Genomic DNA, 14,839 nt, shown 5'->3' with positions numbered 1-14,839 from the left:
GCTTTCTTTGTGTTGAATATATGCTATATGGTCATTTATATGGACCTCATAGGTATCCAAAGCCATTTGCACATAACAAATAGGAGCCTACACAACACAAAAGACTGTTGCTGTATGCAACTTTTATTTTATTTGTTTTCTATTTTATATTTTGGAAATGTACATCCAGTTTTTTTTCCTTTAAATTTTTTGGGGGGCCCCAAGAGAAAAACATCCTCTGCTGCCGCCGGCCATCTCCCACCGGCTTTTGAGCTCTAAGCCAGGGGTCAGCAGACTTTTTCAGCAGGGGGCCGGTCCACTGTCCCTCAGACCTTATGGGGGGCCGGACTATATATTTTTTTGGGGGGGGATGAACAAATTCCTATGCCCCACAAATAACCCAGAGATGCATTTTAAATAAAAGGACTCATTCTACTCATGTAAAAACACCAGGCAGGCCCCACAAATAACCCATAGATGCATTTTAAATAAAAGGACACATTCTACTCATGTAAAAACATGCTGATTCCTGGACCATCTGCGGGCCGGATTTAGAAGGCGATTGGGCCGCATCCGGCCCCCGGGCCTTAGTTTGGGGACTCCTGCTCTAAGCTATAGCTTGTTTAGCTTATGCGTAAATCCGGCACTGCCTGCATCCCCCCAGAAAAAAAGCACTGATATAAACAAACATGCACCATAAGCAGTAAGTCAATATAAACTATAAACATAACTGAGTTATGCACTATAATACATGGTCTAAATCATGGGTAGGCAAACTAAGGCCCGGGGGGGGGGGGGCAGATCCGGCCCAATTGCCTTCTAAATCCGGCCCACAGACGGTCCGGAAATCAGTGTTTTAACATGACTAGAATGTTACAGGTAGGTAGTCGTGTTGGTCTGAGTCGAAGCAAAATAAAATAATTCCTTCAGTAGCACCTTAAAGACCAACTAAGTTTTTATTTTGGTATGAGCTTTCGTGTGCATGCACACTTAGTCAGATACCAAAATAAAAACTTAGTTGGTCTTTAAGGTGCTACTGAAGGAATTCTTTTATTATGAGTAGAATGTGTCGTTTTATTTAAAATGCATCTCTGGGTTATTTGTGGGGCATAGGAATTCGTTCATTTCCTCCCCACAGAATATAGTCCGCCCCCCCCCCAAAGGTCTGAGGGACAGTTGACCTGCCCCTTGCTGAAATTGTTTGCTGACGCCTAGAAATGTTTTAACATAACTCGGGATTATTAGTCCTGATTTAAATTTACTGTTACTAATCCATTTTCTTCCGACTTAAAATCATAGCTGCCAAGTTATCCCTTTTTAACAGGGATTTTCCCTTATGCTGAATAGGCTTCCTCGCGAGAAAAGGGAAAACTTGGCAGCTATGCTTAAAATGCTTCGATTACTGCATGCAACGCCTTACATCCGCCCACTAGTGTAACCCCGCCCACAACCACTCCAAGCTCCGCCCCTCCAGCGGCCGAAAGGCAGCCGCCTCTGCCCCGCCCCCTCTCTCTCTCCTTGGCCACGCCCCCTCACCGCCTCCTCAGGCCCCTGGAGTTTCGACCGCCGCCTAAGGCTGAGAAGCGGCGGCGAGTCCGCGCCGGAAGCCAGCGGTCGCGTGTAAAAACATCCTCCTCCGCCGCCGGCCATCTCCCGCCGGCTTTTGAGCTCCTGTCAGAGCCCAGCGGCGGCCTCTCTTTTCTCCCCCCTCAAAACCCGCCGCCGCCACCGCCGGCCTCCTCAGCCGTAACCGTCCCAAACAGCGCGCGGAAAACCGCCTCTGCCCTGCCATTGGGCGTATATCCCGTCAGTCACGCCTGAATGTAGCCAATGAGGAGGGCGAGGCGTGTCCGCCAACCGCCTTTCCCCGCCGGATGCTGCTAAGCCAATGGGTGGCGCCGTCCTGCCCTCCTGGCTCTCTGCGTTCGTGGGTTCGAATCTCATCCAGCCCCGCAACAATGCATGTTAATTTTATTAAAATTTTTAAATATTACCCCCCCCCCCGCCATCTGAGACGCATAATCTATTCGACGGCTTCGATCGGCGGAATTGACACTGCTATAGGTGCCACATAATGCCCTTTCTGCGTTTGTAACAACTACGGTAGCCGTGCCCACACTTTGGAACTCCCTTCTATTGACATCAGGCAGGCGCCTTCACTGGGCTCTTTTTGGCGCCTGCTAAAAACATTAGACAGGGCTACCCAACTGCGCAGAAAGTCGATGCAAACTTTAATCCGCTTAAAAGCATTTTGACTTTTATATGTTTTAAAGTAGGATAAATTTTTCTTGATTTTATTGTCTTTTCTGCAAACCGCTTTGAGGTTTGTTTGTTTGTTTTCCAGTCCAGCAGTGTGTAAATTTAATGAGATAAATATGAAACAGATCCTGCTAACAAGCGGCAAATTGCTCAACTGTCCATAAAAGAACGCGTCTGTTCAGAGTGCAAGTTTAGAAATTAGAATTTAAAAAGAAAGAAAAATGGGTCTACTCAGAAGTAACTTCCACTGAGATCAGCGGGGCTTACTCCCAGCTGACAGTCCCACGGAACTCTTCTGAGTAGGAACAACTTCTTGGGTGTTTTTGCTTTATAGAGTGTGCCTGCGCGAGCGCACGTGTGCATTACTCTGCATTTCATGACGCCGCCTCCTGTGACTGTAATAGATCCGAGTCCCGCGTGGTTTGCATTTTCCGGGTTGGCTTTGGACGTCCAAACAAATCAGAATAATTGAATCGAATCATGGGATTGTAGAGCTTGAAAGGAAGCGGAGGGTCATCTAGTCCAACCCTCAGCAGAAATACCGGAGCAGCGGTATTTTCCCCCCGCACCCCACAAAAAAACAGCTCTTTCTCTAACGCAGGACAACGTACCAATGCACAAACTTTGAAATTGGTTGGCAAACTTCTCGAACCCCTTTCCCCGCACGAAATAAATCCCAGGTGGGGGGAAAACAGTCGCTCCTCCCTTGGCTTCTTGGAGGGAGAAAGACCTGCTCCCCAGTAAGATATTTCCAGCCTGCGACATTTTCCTATCTCTACTGTCTCACCCGCCTTGCCCCCACCCACACGCTTAGGACGCGAGCCGACGTTCTCCACTTTTTCCTATCTCTACGATCCCACCCCGGGCGCCATTACCCCAGAGGCCGGCTTCGCGGCCCCGGAACGCGCGTGCGCGAGGGCGGAGTCTACGGGGAGGAAGGAGGAAGAGGGCGGTGCGAGGCGCTGACGTCGCGACGTCAACAAACGCCCGGTCGGAGGCGGCGAGGTTGGGCTGGGCGCTGCTTCTCCACAAGTGCTGCTGCTGCCGAGGCCGCGTGAGGGAAGCGCGGCGGAGGGACCGGGAAGAGGAGGCGGCGGCCATGACCAAGTACTGCCGGGCGCCCAACTGCTGCAACTCCGCCAGGGAGCCGAGGCCGGACAACCGGCGCCTCAGTTTTTACAAGTCAGTCAACTTTCGGGAAGCTGGGGGCGGGGCGGGGGAGTTTGTAGAAAAGGAGCGTGACGTCACGGGAGAAAGAACGCGGGTGGGTTGTGACGTCGCGGGGCAGCGTTGTGACGACACGGGGGGGGGAAAGGGGTCGCGGCCGCTCACACCCCGTGCACGCGCGCAGCCAGTGCCGGATTTATTTGCCCAACCCCCGCCCCCCAAATGATGAGTCTTTGTAAGTGTTGTTTACAAAGGAACTTTTGTTATTGCTCAATGCCAATGGGTTTGCATTATTAAGTTTTAGCCGTCTCACCCTTTGCTTTTTCCTGTAAGACCAATGGCAGTCGTGAACAGTCGTCCACAGGTTTACCACACCTGTCAGCCCATCGCCCATTCCCACCACCCTTCTGAGTATTACCCCTGCCCACCCTCTCACTATATACTGTATAAGGGTCTGATGACTTCTGTTTCAGTGTATCTGAAGAGGTGTGCATGCACACGAAAGCTCATACCAATGACAAACTTAGTTGGTCTTGAAGGTGCTACTGGAATGATTTTTTTAAAATTTTGTTTTGACTACAGAAAACCAACACGGCTACCTACCTGTAACTATTTCAAGTTAGAGCTTAATATTTATTTCACTATTAATATACTTCTTAATTGTATTTCAGTTCAACAATTGCTTTGATATAATACATCTTTTGTGATGTGCAAATGGCTTGAGATACCTTTGTTGTTTAGTTGTTTAGTCGTGACCCCATGGAGCATAGCATGCCAGGCACTCCTGTCTTGCACTGCCTCCCGCAGTTTGGTCAAACTCATGTTCGTAGCTTCGAGAACACTGTCCAACCATCTCGTCCTCTGTCGTCCCCTTCTCCTTGTGCCCTCCATCTTTCCCAGCATCAGGGTCTTTTCCAGGGAGTCTTCTCTTCTCATGAGGTGGCCAAAGTATGAGGTCCATAAATTACCATATAGCATCTATTCAACACAAAAAACAGCGACCATTTGTTGTTGACAAAGGACAGCTGGACAAATAAAGGGCCCCATTACCTTCAGGAACTTAGGGCCTCATCAAACCTAAATCTGACCCTGCAGCACTTTACACCCACCTGCATGTGGGGAAGCCAAGGAAGTGGGGAGGGCGCCCTCCCTCAAGGGTGAGTGGTGGTGGAGATAGGGGTGTTAGGATCTCCTACTCACGAGTAGGACCCTGGCAGAGACATTCATTCCACACATTCCCACTGTGTGGAATGAAAACATATATACCATCATGTGATAGACAACAATCCCATGACAGCAGACAAGGGAAATGAATCTCCCAACAACAGGGACTCCCCCTGGGTTGCGGGTGCTTTAAATCGGGCAACTTTTCTGGACCCAGGAGCCACGCCTTTGGGGTCCTGTTTCTTAATCTTTCGCCATATATTTTGGTTGGTGCCCGTGTTTCCACCCGCCCTGGATCAGGTTCCAGCCCACCAGTTGAAGACCAGTGCTTCAAATCATCATCGTCATCATCAGTATAAATAATAAATTATTATTATTGTAGTATTTTGTTATTTGTACCCCGCACATCTGACCCCAGCACTCTGTGCAGCTACCAACATTCATATCAAAACATATCAAAACATTGCATATTAAAAAGCTTCTCTGCAGGGCTGCCTTCAGATGTCTTCTAAATGTTATATAGTTACTCATCTCCTTGACATCTGATAAGAGGGCGTTCCACCATTCATCAAACTCCTGGCTGTAGCCTAGATACTTTGCTGTCTTGTTCGCATGACATCACGTTAAGCCTGCCTTTGCCAACCAGCTGGCAGCCTCAGGTGTTTTGGACTACAACCCCATTAGGAATTGTAGCCCGAAATTGCGGGGTGGTGGCAGGCGCCAGGTTGGTGAAACTGGCTTAACCCAGGCCTGGCAAGCTCAACATGTCGACACTGGCATGTATATTATGATTTGTTTTTAAGACTGTGGTCCTTGGAAGGAAGGACGTCCCAGTCCTGTCCCTCGAATTTCACTTCCTAGTAAGCAACGTCCATGACTTCCACCACATTGGTTTTATTTCTTTCACCCAACCTGAGGAAGCCAGAAAGAGGAACCAGAATATGTGGTTATGCTTTGTAACACGGTCATGTTGCATACATCTCAAGCCGCTTTGGTTGTCTGTTTTTGCAGAAAAACAAGTTATCAGTACATTATTATTTAGTCTTTCATTTCTAGAGCTTCAGATATGGGATGTTAACCTTGGGGGTTGGCTCTTGAATGGATAGTGAAGAGCCCTCCCTCCTCCTCACAAAGGATCCTTTCTGGGCAGCCTCCAGATTGTTTCATCCTTGCTACTTAATTCACTCTCTCCTTGATAATAGGAGACAGGCCAAACTAGATCAGAAGTTGGTGATAGGAGAGCCTGACGTTGCATTTCTTTTGGAAGTGCAGGGTGGGATTCTAAATATGGACATTAGCCCTGGGAGGAGAATAGTTTAATCATTCTCTCTCTGCCCCCGCCTTGCTATTTTCCTAGTCTAAATCTTCCTCCCACCTCATTTTTCCAGTGGGACAATATATTGTAAGGGAGGAATTTACCTTGCTGGAAGCAGGGTGAGGTCAGGAAAGGAATATCCCTTTCCCCAGCACTTAGGCTGTGTACATACCCACGCCTTTAAAGTACATTGAGAGAACATTCTTTCCCCCAAAGAATTCTGGGCATTGTAGATTGTTAAGAGTTGCTGAGAACTGTAACTCTGTGAGGGGTGAACTGCAGTGCACAGAATTTTTTGAGGTGAAATAATGTCTTTTGAGTGTTCTCTAAAGGTATAGCATGTGCAGAGCCTATGATTCTGATCTGATTCACACTTGCACACCCTGTGGCTGCTTTTTAAAATTAAAAGCAAAGGGATTGGATATTAAGTCACTCAGCTTGTCTCATTTGACTGTTGAGGTGTGTATGTCTCCCTTGTAAAATGAAGGTGTCTCACATCGTACTATGTATGTGTTTGACGAAAGGGTGCTCAGGTGTGTCAGTATATTTATTTATTTGGCACCAGTCATGCACATGCTGCCTTAAAAAGACCAAAAGGCAGCAAGCAGAGGCTGGCCCATAAGGGCAAGTATGGTTTTGCCCCACCAACCTTAGTCTGCCCTCAGCCAGTCAGCCACCACCTGCCTGCCTTCTATCTTAAATCCAAGCCGGAGGGTGGCTCTGCTTTGTCAACAGCATCTTCTTTAGTCTCAGCATTATCCTTGTAAAACTCAGCAGGGAGGAGGATGGGGGCAAAACCAGAATTTGTTAGCTCTGCCTGTCATTGGCTCTGCCTCTGCCTACTGCATTCTGTCCTGGTAGACACCAGACACCCCTGGTGAAAGGACAGGTCCTTTCCCCTAGAAACTTACATGCTAGAGAAAAAAATGAGGGAGACAACAGGTGACCTGGAGAGGAATGGAGGCCTGGGCTAAACAGGGGAGGAATGTGCATTTATTTCAGCTACAGGTGTGTAGACTTTGGCATTTATTCACTTCGCCACACAGGTTTCCTCTGCACGATCCTGAACGTCTCCAGCAATGGCTCTCCCAGATGAACCAAGAAAAGTGGGTCCCGACGAAGCACCAGCACTTGTGCAGTGAGCACTTTGCCCCGTCCTGCTTTGAATACCGGTGGGGGGCGCGCTTCCTGAAGCCTGACGCTGTTCCCACCATCTTCCAGACCTCAGATGGCTCGCTGGTGAGTGGTTGGTCACCTGCCAAGAAAGTACTTCGGAGAGTTAAGAGTGCCATATTCCAAGCTGATGTTTTTGCTGGGTGGTGTATCAATAGCTTAAGGACATACCAGAGGAGCAGGGATCCTCTGGCCAAAAGCTGTGCCCATGTTTGCCTCTGGATATGTCTGCCTCTGGCACATGGCCCCCGGGAGGCTGCTCCTTAAGCAACATGGCCCCTGGGATGAAAAAGGTTCCTTGACCCTGACATAGCATTTAAATAAAATCTGTTTAGAATTGGAGCCTTTTCTGTAGTAAATGTTCAGGGTGGGTTACAGGAGTGAAAGAAAAAAGCCAGTTGGTAGCTGAAGAGTGTTTTTCCCCCCCAATTGTATTTCATAAAATGTATACACTGCTTGATTGTAAAGCAGTTTACAAAAAATGTAAATTAACAAAATTATCGAAATTAACAAAAAGAATGTAAGACTTTCAAAAAGTTGAAACAACAATAGACTAAAAACAGGTTAAAACTTGCCCCAGCTTTCTAAACATCTGGGTAGACTTGTCTAAGCACTATTGTTTCTAGCAAGGGAAAGTGCCGGCCTGATATCAGTGGGTGTTAAGTCATTTTGGTTGTGCACTCAAATTTATCAGCCGACAAACCCACAGCAGACAGCTGGTTAAATTTCAGAGTGGGCATGGTCATCCTATGTTTAATCACTCCACTTTTGTGCTTGGGAGATTCACTCACTAATGACAGAGGTTCAGTCTGTACTGGATCCTTGCATGCCTCTTTGCTCTCACAAACTATTTATGCTGATGACATCACGTAGTTAGAGGCAGCCTGCTTTCTAGAAATCCCCCCCCCTTTGGTGGCTTATATATATATATTCCAGCTGCGCAGCATCTTGGACTTGGATCCGAGAGCAAACAAACCTTTGCCATGTGATTTGTAACACAGAATAATAAACACTGCAGAGTATTGGATTAAGAGGTGGATTTGTGTATGTTCCACTATGTGGGGCTGGGAGCATGTTTTGAGGGTAATAACTGCTGTGTGCACACAGCAAAGCAGTTAAAGCCACGTTTCCTAAACACTCGGCTATGTCAGGTGAAGATCAAAGGCTGGCTGAAGAGGGACCAAAGCCTTGAGTGTAGAATAATGCCCTGATCCTTTCCTTGGTTACTCAGGTTCTGCACTCCACATGCTGCAGCATTGTAAAAATGTCTGCGTTTATGTGAAACACTTTTACCTGGCTCTTTGGCTCATGTGAGATGAGTGATGAACAAAATAGTCCCTGCCCCACAGGCTTACAATCTTAATAATGGGACACAAAATAGAAAAGAGCTTGGGTAGGGAAGCAAAGAGGCATTGGTTCTTAAGTTTACGCAATTCTTATAAATGACCAGCTTAAATATAAAATGGTTGAGGGAGAGGAGCAGAACTAACTGAGTGGCGCTCCAGCAACTGATATTCAGAAGCATTGTTGCCTCCCAGCTGTGGTAGCACAGCAGAGCCATAATGGCTAGTAGGCCTGTCCTCCTCCACCAATCTTCTTTTAAAGCCATCCACGTTGGTTGCAGTGCTCGTCTGTTGCATCAAAGAGTCTTGTGGTACCTTCAGGTCCAACACATTGTTGTTGTTGTTCGTCTTGCATCTGTCTTACGTCGTGATAAATCTGTTTAGTCTATTTTAAGGCACCACAAGACTTTGTGGTTAGTGCTTGAATGTGCGTGCTTCTTCCCCTGTTCTCTCATCTCTTTTTCAATCAGTATCTTGCCTCTTAGACTAAACCTGTGAGCAAAGGCTGTGGGGTGTTCTTACATCTTTGCACAGCTCCTAGGAAATTTCAGGCACTTTAAAAACAAGGGGAAGGAACGTAGTGTGGGGTTCAGGGCCTCCTCTTGTCTAGCTCACCTTGTGTGGGGATCGGTAACCCTGCATCTTGGAAGGACAGCTGCTCATTTGTCTGCTTTCACTTTTGCAGAAGAGGGAAAACCCGGCCAGGACGTCCTCCAGTGTCCCAGCTAAGAAGCTCATCATTGAATGCCAAGGGGAGAGGAGCGTGCCAGTACCCCGAGCCATAAGCCACCCTGAGCCAAACGCCCTGGAAACGCTTGCCATCGCCATTGACCCCAGCGTGTCAGCTGCCCCCATCTACGTGGAGACCCAGTCCTCCGCCTCAGACATCCATGCCCTCTCAGGCCCCTTGGTTGGGGCTGTGAACCTCTTGCCTTTGGTCCAAATCGTGGAGCCCCTCAAGGCTGTGACTCTGACTGTGGCTTCCCCGGTTGATGCTGGCCAGCCTCTTCCGGACCGGGTGGAGCAGCAGGTGGTTGACTTCTTGGCCTCGCTGCCACCGGCAACCCTAGAAGCTATGCCGGGCTCGTCCAGGGGGGCCTCTGAGCCCTTTTGTGCAGAGGTGGTGGCGGCCGCCGACCAGCCGCCGCTGCGGGCCCTGGTGGCCGACCCAGTCATGGCGACGGAGCAAGGGGCGCTCATCATCGAGAATGTCTCCATCGAGCCGTTTCTGGAGGCTGACCCCTCCACCACCACTGCCGTCCTGAGCTCCCTGCAGGAGCCGCCCGCCGAGATGGTGGCGTACTTTGAGACCATCCCGACGGCACCCATCTCAGCTGCCGCCTCTTCCGGCGTGACCCCCCCTGAGACGGTGCTGTCCTCTGCCCTGAGCCTCCCCATTGTCTCCACCGTCCCCATTGTCTCCAACCAGGCGCCTCCAGAGGCCCCCCCGGCGGAGGAGGAGGAGAGGCTGGAGGAGCTGAGCTCGGCCGAGTCCTTGGAGGAGCAGCTGGAGGAGCATCGCTACCACAAGCATGAGGGGACGGCCTCGGAGCTTGTGGAGGTGGTGATGGGCCTTCAGAAGAAGGTGAAGGTTCTCCAGCAGAGGCACCGCCGGCACTGCGCAAAGCTGGAGGCCATGGAAGGGGTGGTGGAGCAGCTGCGGAAGGAGAACCTGGTGTCCGAGGAGAAGCTGAAGCTGCTGGAAATGGTAAGGTGCTTTGCAGGGGGGGCTCATCTCATTGGGCTGCATCCGCAGCTGGGAAATGGAGAGAGGCGAGCACGGGTCTGAGATCAAGTCTGCTGGGATTTCTCAGCTTCTGCGTTCTCTTTAAGCAGGAAGTTTCTAGACCTCATGAGTACAGGGGGCGCTTGGGAATATATATTAAAGGGAAGAACCTTGAAACAATCGAGGAAGGTAAGTAATGGATTTTGGCAGAGGGTTCATATACACACATACATACACACATTAAAAACATTCCCAATGATAAAGTAATAAAACATTCCGAATATTAAGCCAAATCGTAAATCTTTGTTTGACTTCCCATGCTCTGAGGTCGGAGGATTGCCATCATCTCACATTTGCGCTACTTTCTTAATTAGTCCAGGTGGTTCCCATAAATCAATCCGATGTTAATCCTTTGTTCATTTTCACAGCCTCTGAGTTCGTCCAGCAAGCGAGTTATATCAAAACAGTATGTTTCTGTGTGGGTGTTTATTTTTGCCCGTGTCTTTCACTTTCACTTCTCCATGCCTGTATTATCCAATACAGCAAGTCCCAAAAATGGAGGAAATCTGGCTTTCTGCCAATTCTTCCAGGCATAAGTCCGAACCTCTTCGTTTCATCTCATACCACAACAGATAAGCCTGTACTTAGACTAGAAGCCTCAATTCCCATCTTCTGCTCTTAACAGTCCATCAAAATTAATTGCAAATTCATATATCTTTTACACACAGTTAATAATTAGATCAAAATTATATCAATATTACAGTACAGTACTATCTCGCTTGTGTACATAATCGGTATTCAGACTTTCCAGGGGGATTTGCCAAGTAAAGTAGCAAATACGCAGTATAGTGTGCGTGCACACGAAAGCTCATACCAAAATAAAAAAACTTAGTTGGTCTTTAAGGTGCTGCTGGAAGGAATTTTTTAATTTTGTTTCGACTACGTCAGACCAACACGGCTACCTACCTGTAAAAAGAAAACAAAGGAGGCTCACCCCCTTTCTCATTCCGACAGACCAGTTCCATAATAAATATATTCTCTCTTCCATGGGTTTTGGCGGGGGGTTCTTTCCTTGGTGGGGGCATGTGTTGAATGATCCTCCTGTTCCCCTGCCCAACCTTAAGCTAAAGGTTCCGCAGCTGTTATCCACAATAGAGCCTCCAGTTTCAGGGGCAGTCTAGCTCACAGTCACATTCAGAAGCAAGATGGCGGATGAGACGAAGCCGCTTTGGCCTGCTCCAGCAAACCCACCCTTGCATTTTTAGCAAGGTCTGCCTGTTTCTCTTAAACATCTGGAGGGCGGCATGTTGGCTAGCCTTGGCTCGTACATTTATTTCAACGACTTACAGGTCACTTAATTGCAGGGGGTTGGACTAGATGACCCTCTGGGACCCTTCCAGGTCCAGAGTTCTGCAAATCTATGAACCATAGCTCCATGGTAGAGCATCTGCTTTGCATGCAGAAGAGCCCTTCTGGATCAGGCCAGTGGCCCACCTAGCCCAGCATCTTGTTATCACAGAGCCCAATCAGAAGCCTATTATGGGAAGCTCGCAAGCAGGACGTGAGTAGTGTTCCACAACTGGTATGCAGAAGCACTGCTGCTTCTGACAGTTTTATTGCTGTAAACCGCTCGGATGAATATTTATTTAATGACACAGTGATATACAGATATTTTCATAAACGAATAAACCAACAAGGTGTTGGGGACCCTCTTAATCTCCCCTGCTCTGTTCTCCCCCTCACTCAGGCCTGCCTACAGTCCAGCACTCTTGTGCCCGAAGCCGGCGGTGCTGTGGCCATCATCTGCCAGGACAATGACCAGGCGCTGGTCTACGCCGTGCCCCAGCTCCCAGAAGAAGGGAACGAGACCATCATCCACGTGGAGGAGCAGTAATCTTGGAGGCGGCAGAGGGCAGTTGGGAGCCAACCCTTGTTGCGTTCCATTTAGCCGAAGGCACCTGTCAGGGAGGTCCCCGGCGCTGACGTCCTTCAGCTGCGAGAATCTCAAGCCTGGCGCCACCGGGCCTCTTCTTATTTCAGCTGCCTAACACAATAGCCTTATTGCGACGGTACCTTATTTTGCGGGAAAGTTGCCTGAAATAATTGTACATAAAAATTGGGTGGGGTGAATTGAGCCACTGAGTGTGCGTGTGTGTTTGCCTCCTCTTCTGCACCTGCGCTTGAGCCTCGAAGCCGCCGCTGCCTCATTTGTCATGATAACCGCTGCTTGGTGTGAGCCAGACTGTCCTTGCCAGCTTGCTTTGCTAGCAAGGCAAAGGCAAGGGCGGACAGGCCCATCTTGGCGGCTAAACTGCTGTACCGCTTTTTGGGCACCTGAAATTGCCACATTTTGCTGTTGGGCCCTCTTAGGTGCCTTTCTAAAGGGCTCAGCTTCAGGACATCTCTCTCTCTCTCTCTCTCTCTCTCTCTCTCTCTCTCTCTCTCTCTCTCTCTCTCTGTCTGTCTGTCTGTCTGTCTGTCTGTCTGTCTCTGTCTCTTTGTGTGTGTGAGAGAGAATTGCCCCTCTCTCTTCCCGCTTCCAGCAGAACTTAATGCACAGACTGCTGGTATCTCAGCACTCTCCACATTAATCTGAAGGCAAAAGTATTTGCTACTTCTCCCCATAGACCTTTCATACCTAGGCGCATGTGGGATCATAAGGCCACCTGGTGCCTGGGAACAGGTGGTGTCCATACGGGGGGGGGGGCGTTTAGGAGAGAGAAGCAGAAAGGAATCTCACACACCCCCTTTGTGGAGAACATGTAGTGGAAGCCATTAACAAGAGGCCGTGATGAATGGCAATCCCACATGCACTCCTGCTACAAAACCAGATCAGATTGAAACCAGATCAGTACACAAGAACATAGCACCATCCACAGAGCTGAGCTGCGAAAGTGTTTTGAGCGTTCCAAGGGACTCTCTCTAATCTTTTCAGCTGCTTGACAGATTGCGTAGTAACAGAATCGTTTCAGATCCAGTGCCTGCGCTTGCGTTGACCCATAGCAGCTCCTTGCGGTCTCTTGACGAGCAATTCTGTTCAGTCGAGTAGTGCAAACAGGCCATGTCTGACTGAAGGTGAAGGCTTGGTAGGGAGATTGTAGCAGCCTGTCTCAACTGTCTTAATCTAGCAAACTTCAGGGAAGTGCCAACATGGTGCACTTCAGCTCGTTTGTCAAAACGTTGAAGGTCTGCATTTGACAACAAAGCCTCCATAACTTACAGCGCAACCACGGAGGTCTACCTGAGCCCCACTCGGGTATTTAAATTCCTCGCATGGGTGAGGAGGTTGAGGATGACTATCTCCACCCCCATTGTCTCCCCACAAGGTGGGGGAGCCAAACATCTGCAGCAGAGTGCCTGTCCTGCTTATGTAAACACCCCCTTTTTCTGGTGATCTAGAACCCTGGAATATCAGAATTCTAGAATCCACAGGGAGCCTTCCAACACACGGAAGGCAATATTGCCAGCTTCAGGGAACATGAAGGAGGGCAGTATCCCCATGCCCCCACCCCTGTTCCCCCCCTCATGTGATGCAGCCAGCAGGGTGGGGAAGAGCTTTGGCAGGAAGCATATCTGGGTTGCCTAGGGCTGTTGTTTCCTCCTAAGGACCCATTGCTACACTGACTGCGCTTTGCATCCTATTCCAAGGATCCTGTCACATCCTTTGCTGGTTCAGATGGAAGATCGCCTCTGGTCCTTCATCCTGCTTCCCACGGTGACTTGCCGGGTGCCCCTCGGAAGGCTGCCAGTGGGGCTTGAAGGCAAATAGTACCCCCTACCCCACAATCTGCTCAGTGGCAGATTCTCACATTAGCAGATGTTGCTTCCCTAAGTCACTATCATGTCGTCAGGGATGATAGTGGAAGACTTTACAGGAATGTCTGCTTCTCCTTGGGTACTCTCAGTCTTCCATCTAGACTCCTTTCAGCTTTTCTTTTCTTTTGAGGATGTCCTCTTGCAGCTACCATCTTAGGGTTTCTTGTCATGCAATATTTTTGCCCCATAACCAGCCAAATAAAGTTGTTTTGAGTTTGTGAGTGAGTGGATGTTATGATAAACCCTCCTTTAAAAAAAATGTTATTAAGGTTTTGCTTTTTTTAAAAAAAAAACACGGGTCTCTGTAATTGAAAGTTAATCGAGGAGTAGGAGGAAAGGCTGAAAAATAAAATGCGACATTGTGATTGTAGATCTTGGTGATGGGCAGAACCTGACGGTGGGAAGAACCTCACAGAGTGGTGGGGGTGTTAACAGTGCTGTAATACAAAAAATAACCCTAATAAATGGAATATTGGAAAACGGGGCAACGGCTGAGAATCCTTCTGTAAGCGGAAGCTTTGGCTGTGTTAAAACTTGGAAGAGTTGAATACCCGCCTTGGGTACCCCCCACCCCCCAAAAAAACCCAAAGGAAAGGTTGGAATTGATGACCTAAGTTGTGTTGGATTCTTTGGGAGAGTACAGAATGTGATGCCTGGATTTTATTTTATTTATGTTTTATTTCTATCCCGCCTTTCTTCCAAGGAGCACTCAGTTGCTTACATGGCTGTCCCCTTTTGCAATTAATGCCCACAACAATCCTGGGAGGTAGGGTTAGAAGAAGAAAAAGAGGAGGAGGAGGAGGAGGAGTTTGGATTTGATATCCCGCTTTATCACTACCCTAAGGAGTCTCAAAGCGGCTAACATTCTCCTTTCCCTTCCTCCCCCACAACAAACAC

At 48.6% G+C, this 14,839-nt stretch overlaps 2 protein-coding genes across 4 annotated transcripts in view; one reads left to right on the top strand and one right to left on the bottom strand.

Moving 5' to 3' along the window:
- WDR62 (WD repeat domain 62) overlaps positions 1-2,364 on the bottom strand; it is a 28,144-nt gene extending 25,780 nt beyond the window's left edge. For all 3 annotated transcript variants that reach the window (XM_035120842.3, XM_088671241.1, XM_035120843.3), the window contains exon 1: positions 1,516-2,364. In XM_035120842.3, the coding sequence (XP_034976733.2) occupies positions 1,516-1,629 (114 nt within the window). In that variant the 5' untranslated portion in view covers positions 1,630-2,364. The remainder of the gene's footprint in view (positions 1-1,515) is intronic.
- Positions 2,365-3,148: 784 nt separating this feature from the next.
- On the top strand, positions 3,149-14,426 carry THAP8 (THAP domain containing 8). The gene is made up of 4 exons (XM_035120222.3): positions 3,149-3,420; positions 6,931-7,123; positions 9,086-10,108; positions 11,874-14,426. Exons 1-4 carry the CDS (start codon positions 3,338-3,340, stop codon positions 12,018-12,020), a joined length of 1,446 nt encoding a protein of 481 aa, XP_034976113.1. The 5' UTR covers positions 3,149-3,337; the 3' UTR covers positions 12,021-14,426.
- Positions 14,427-14,839: the final 413 nt, after the last annotated feature.

This window comes from Zootoca vivipara, chromosome 6, assembly GCF_965207765.1.
Source record: "Zootoca vivipara chromosome 6, rZooViv2.hap1.1, whole genome shotgun sequence".
In the NCBI taxonomy this organism is placed as follows: domain Eukaryota; kingdom Metazoa; phylum Chordata; class Lepidosauria; order Squamata; family Lacertidae; genus Zootoca; species Zootoca vivipara.
The sequence above is the reverse complement of the archived record's forward strand: the minus strand, read 5'-3'. Positions and strand labels throughout refer to the sequence as shown.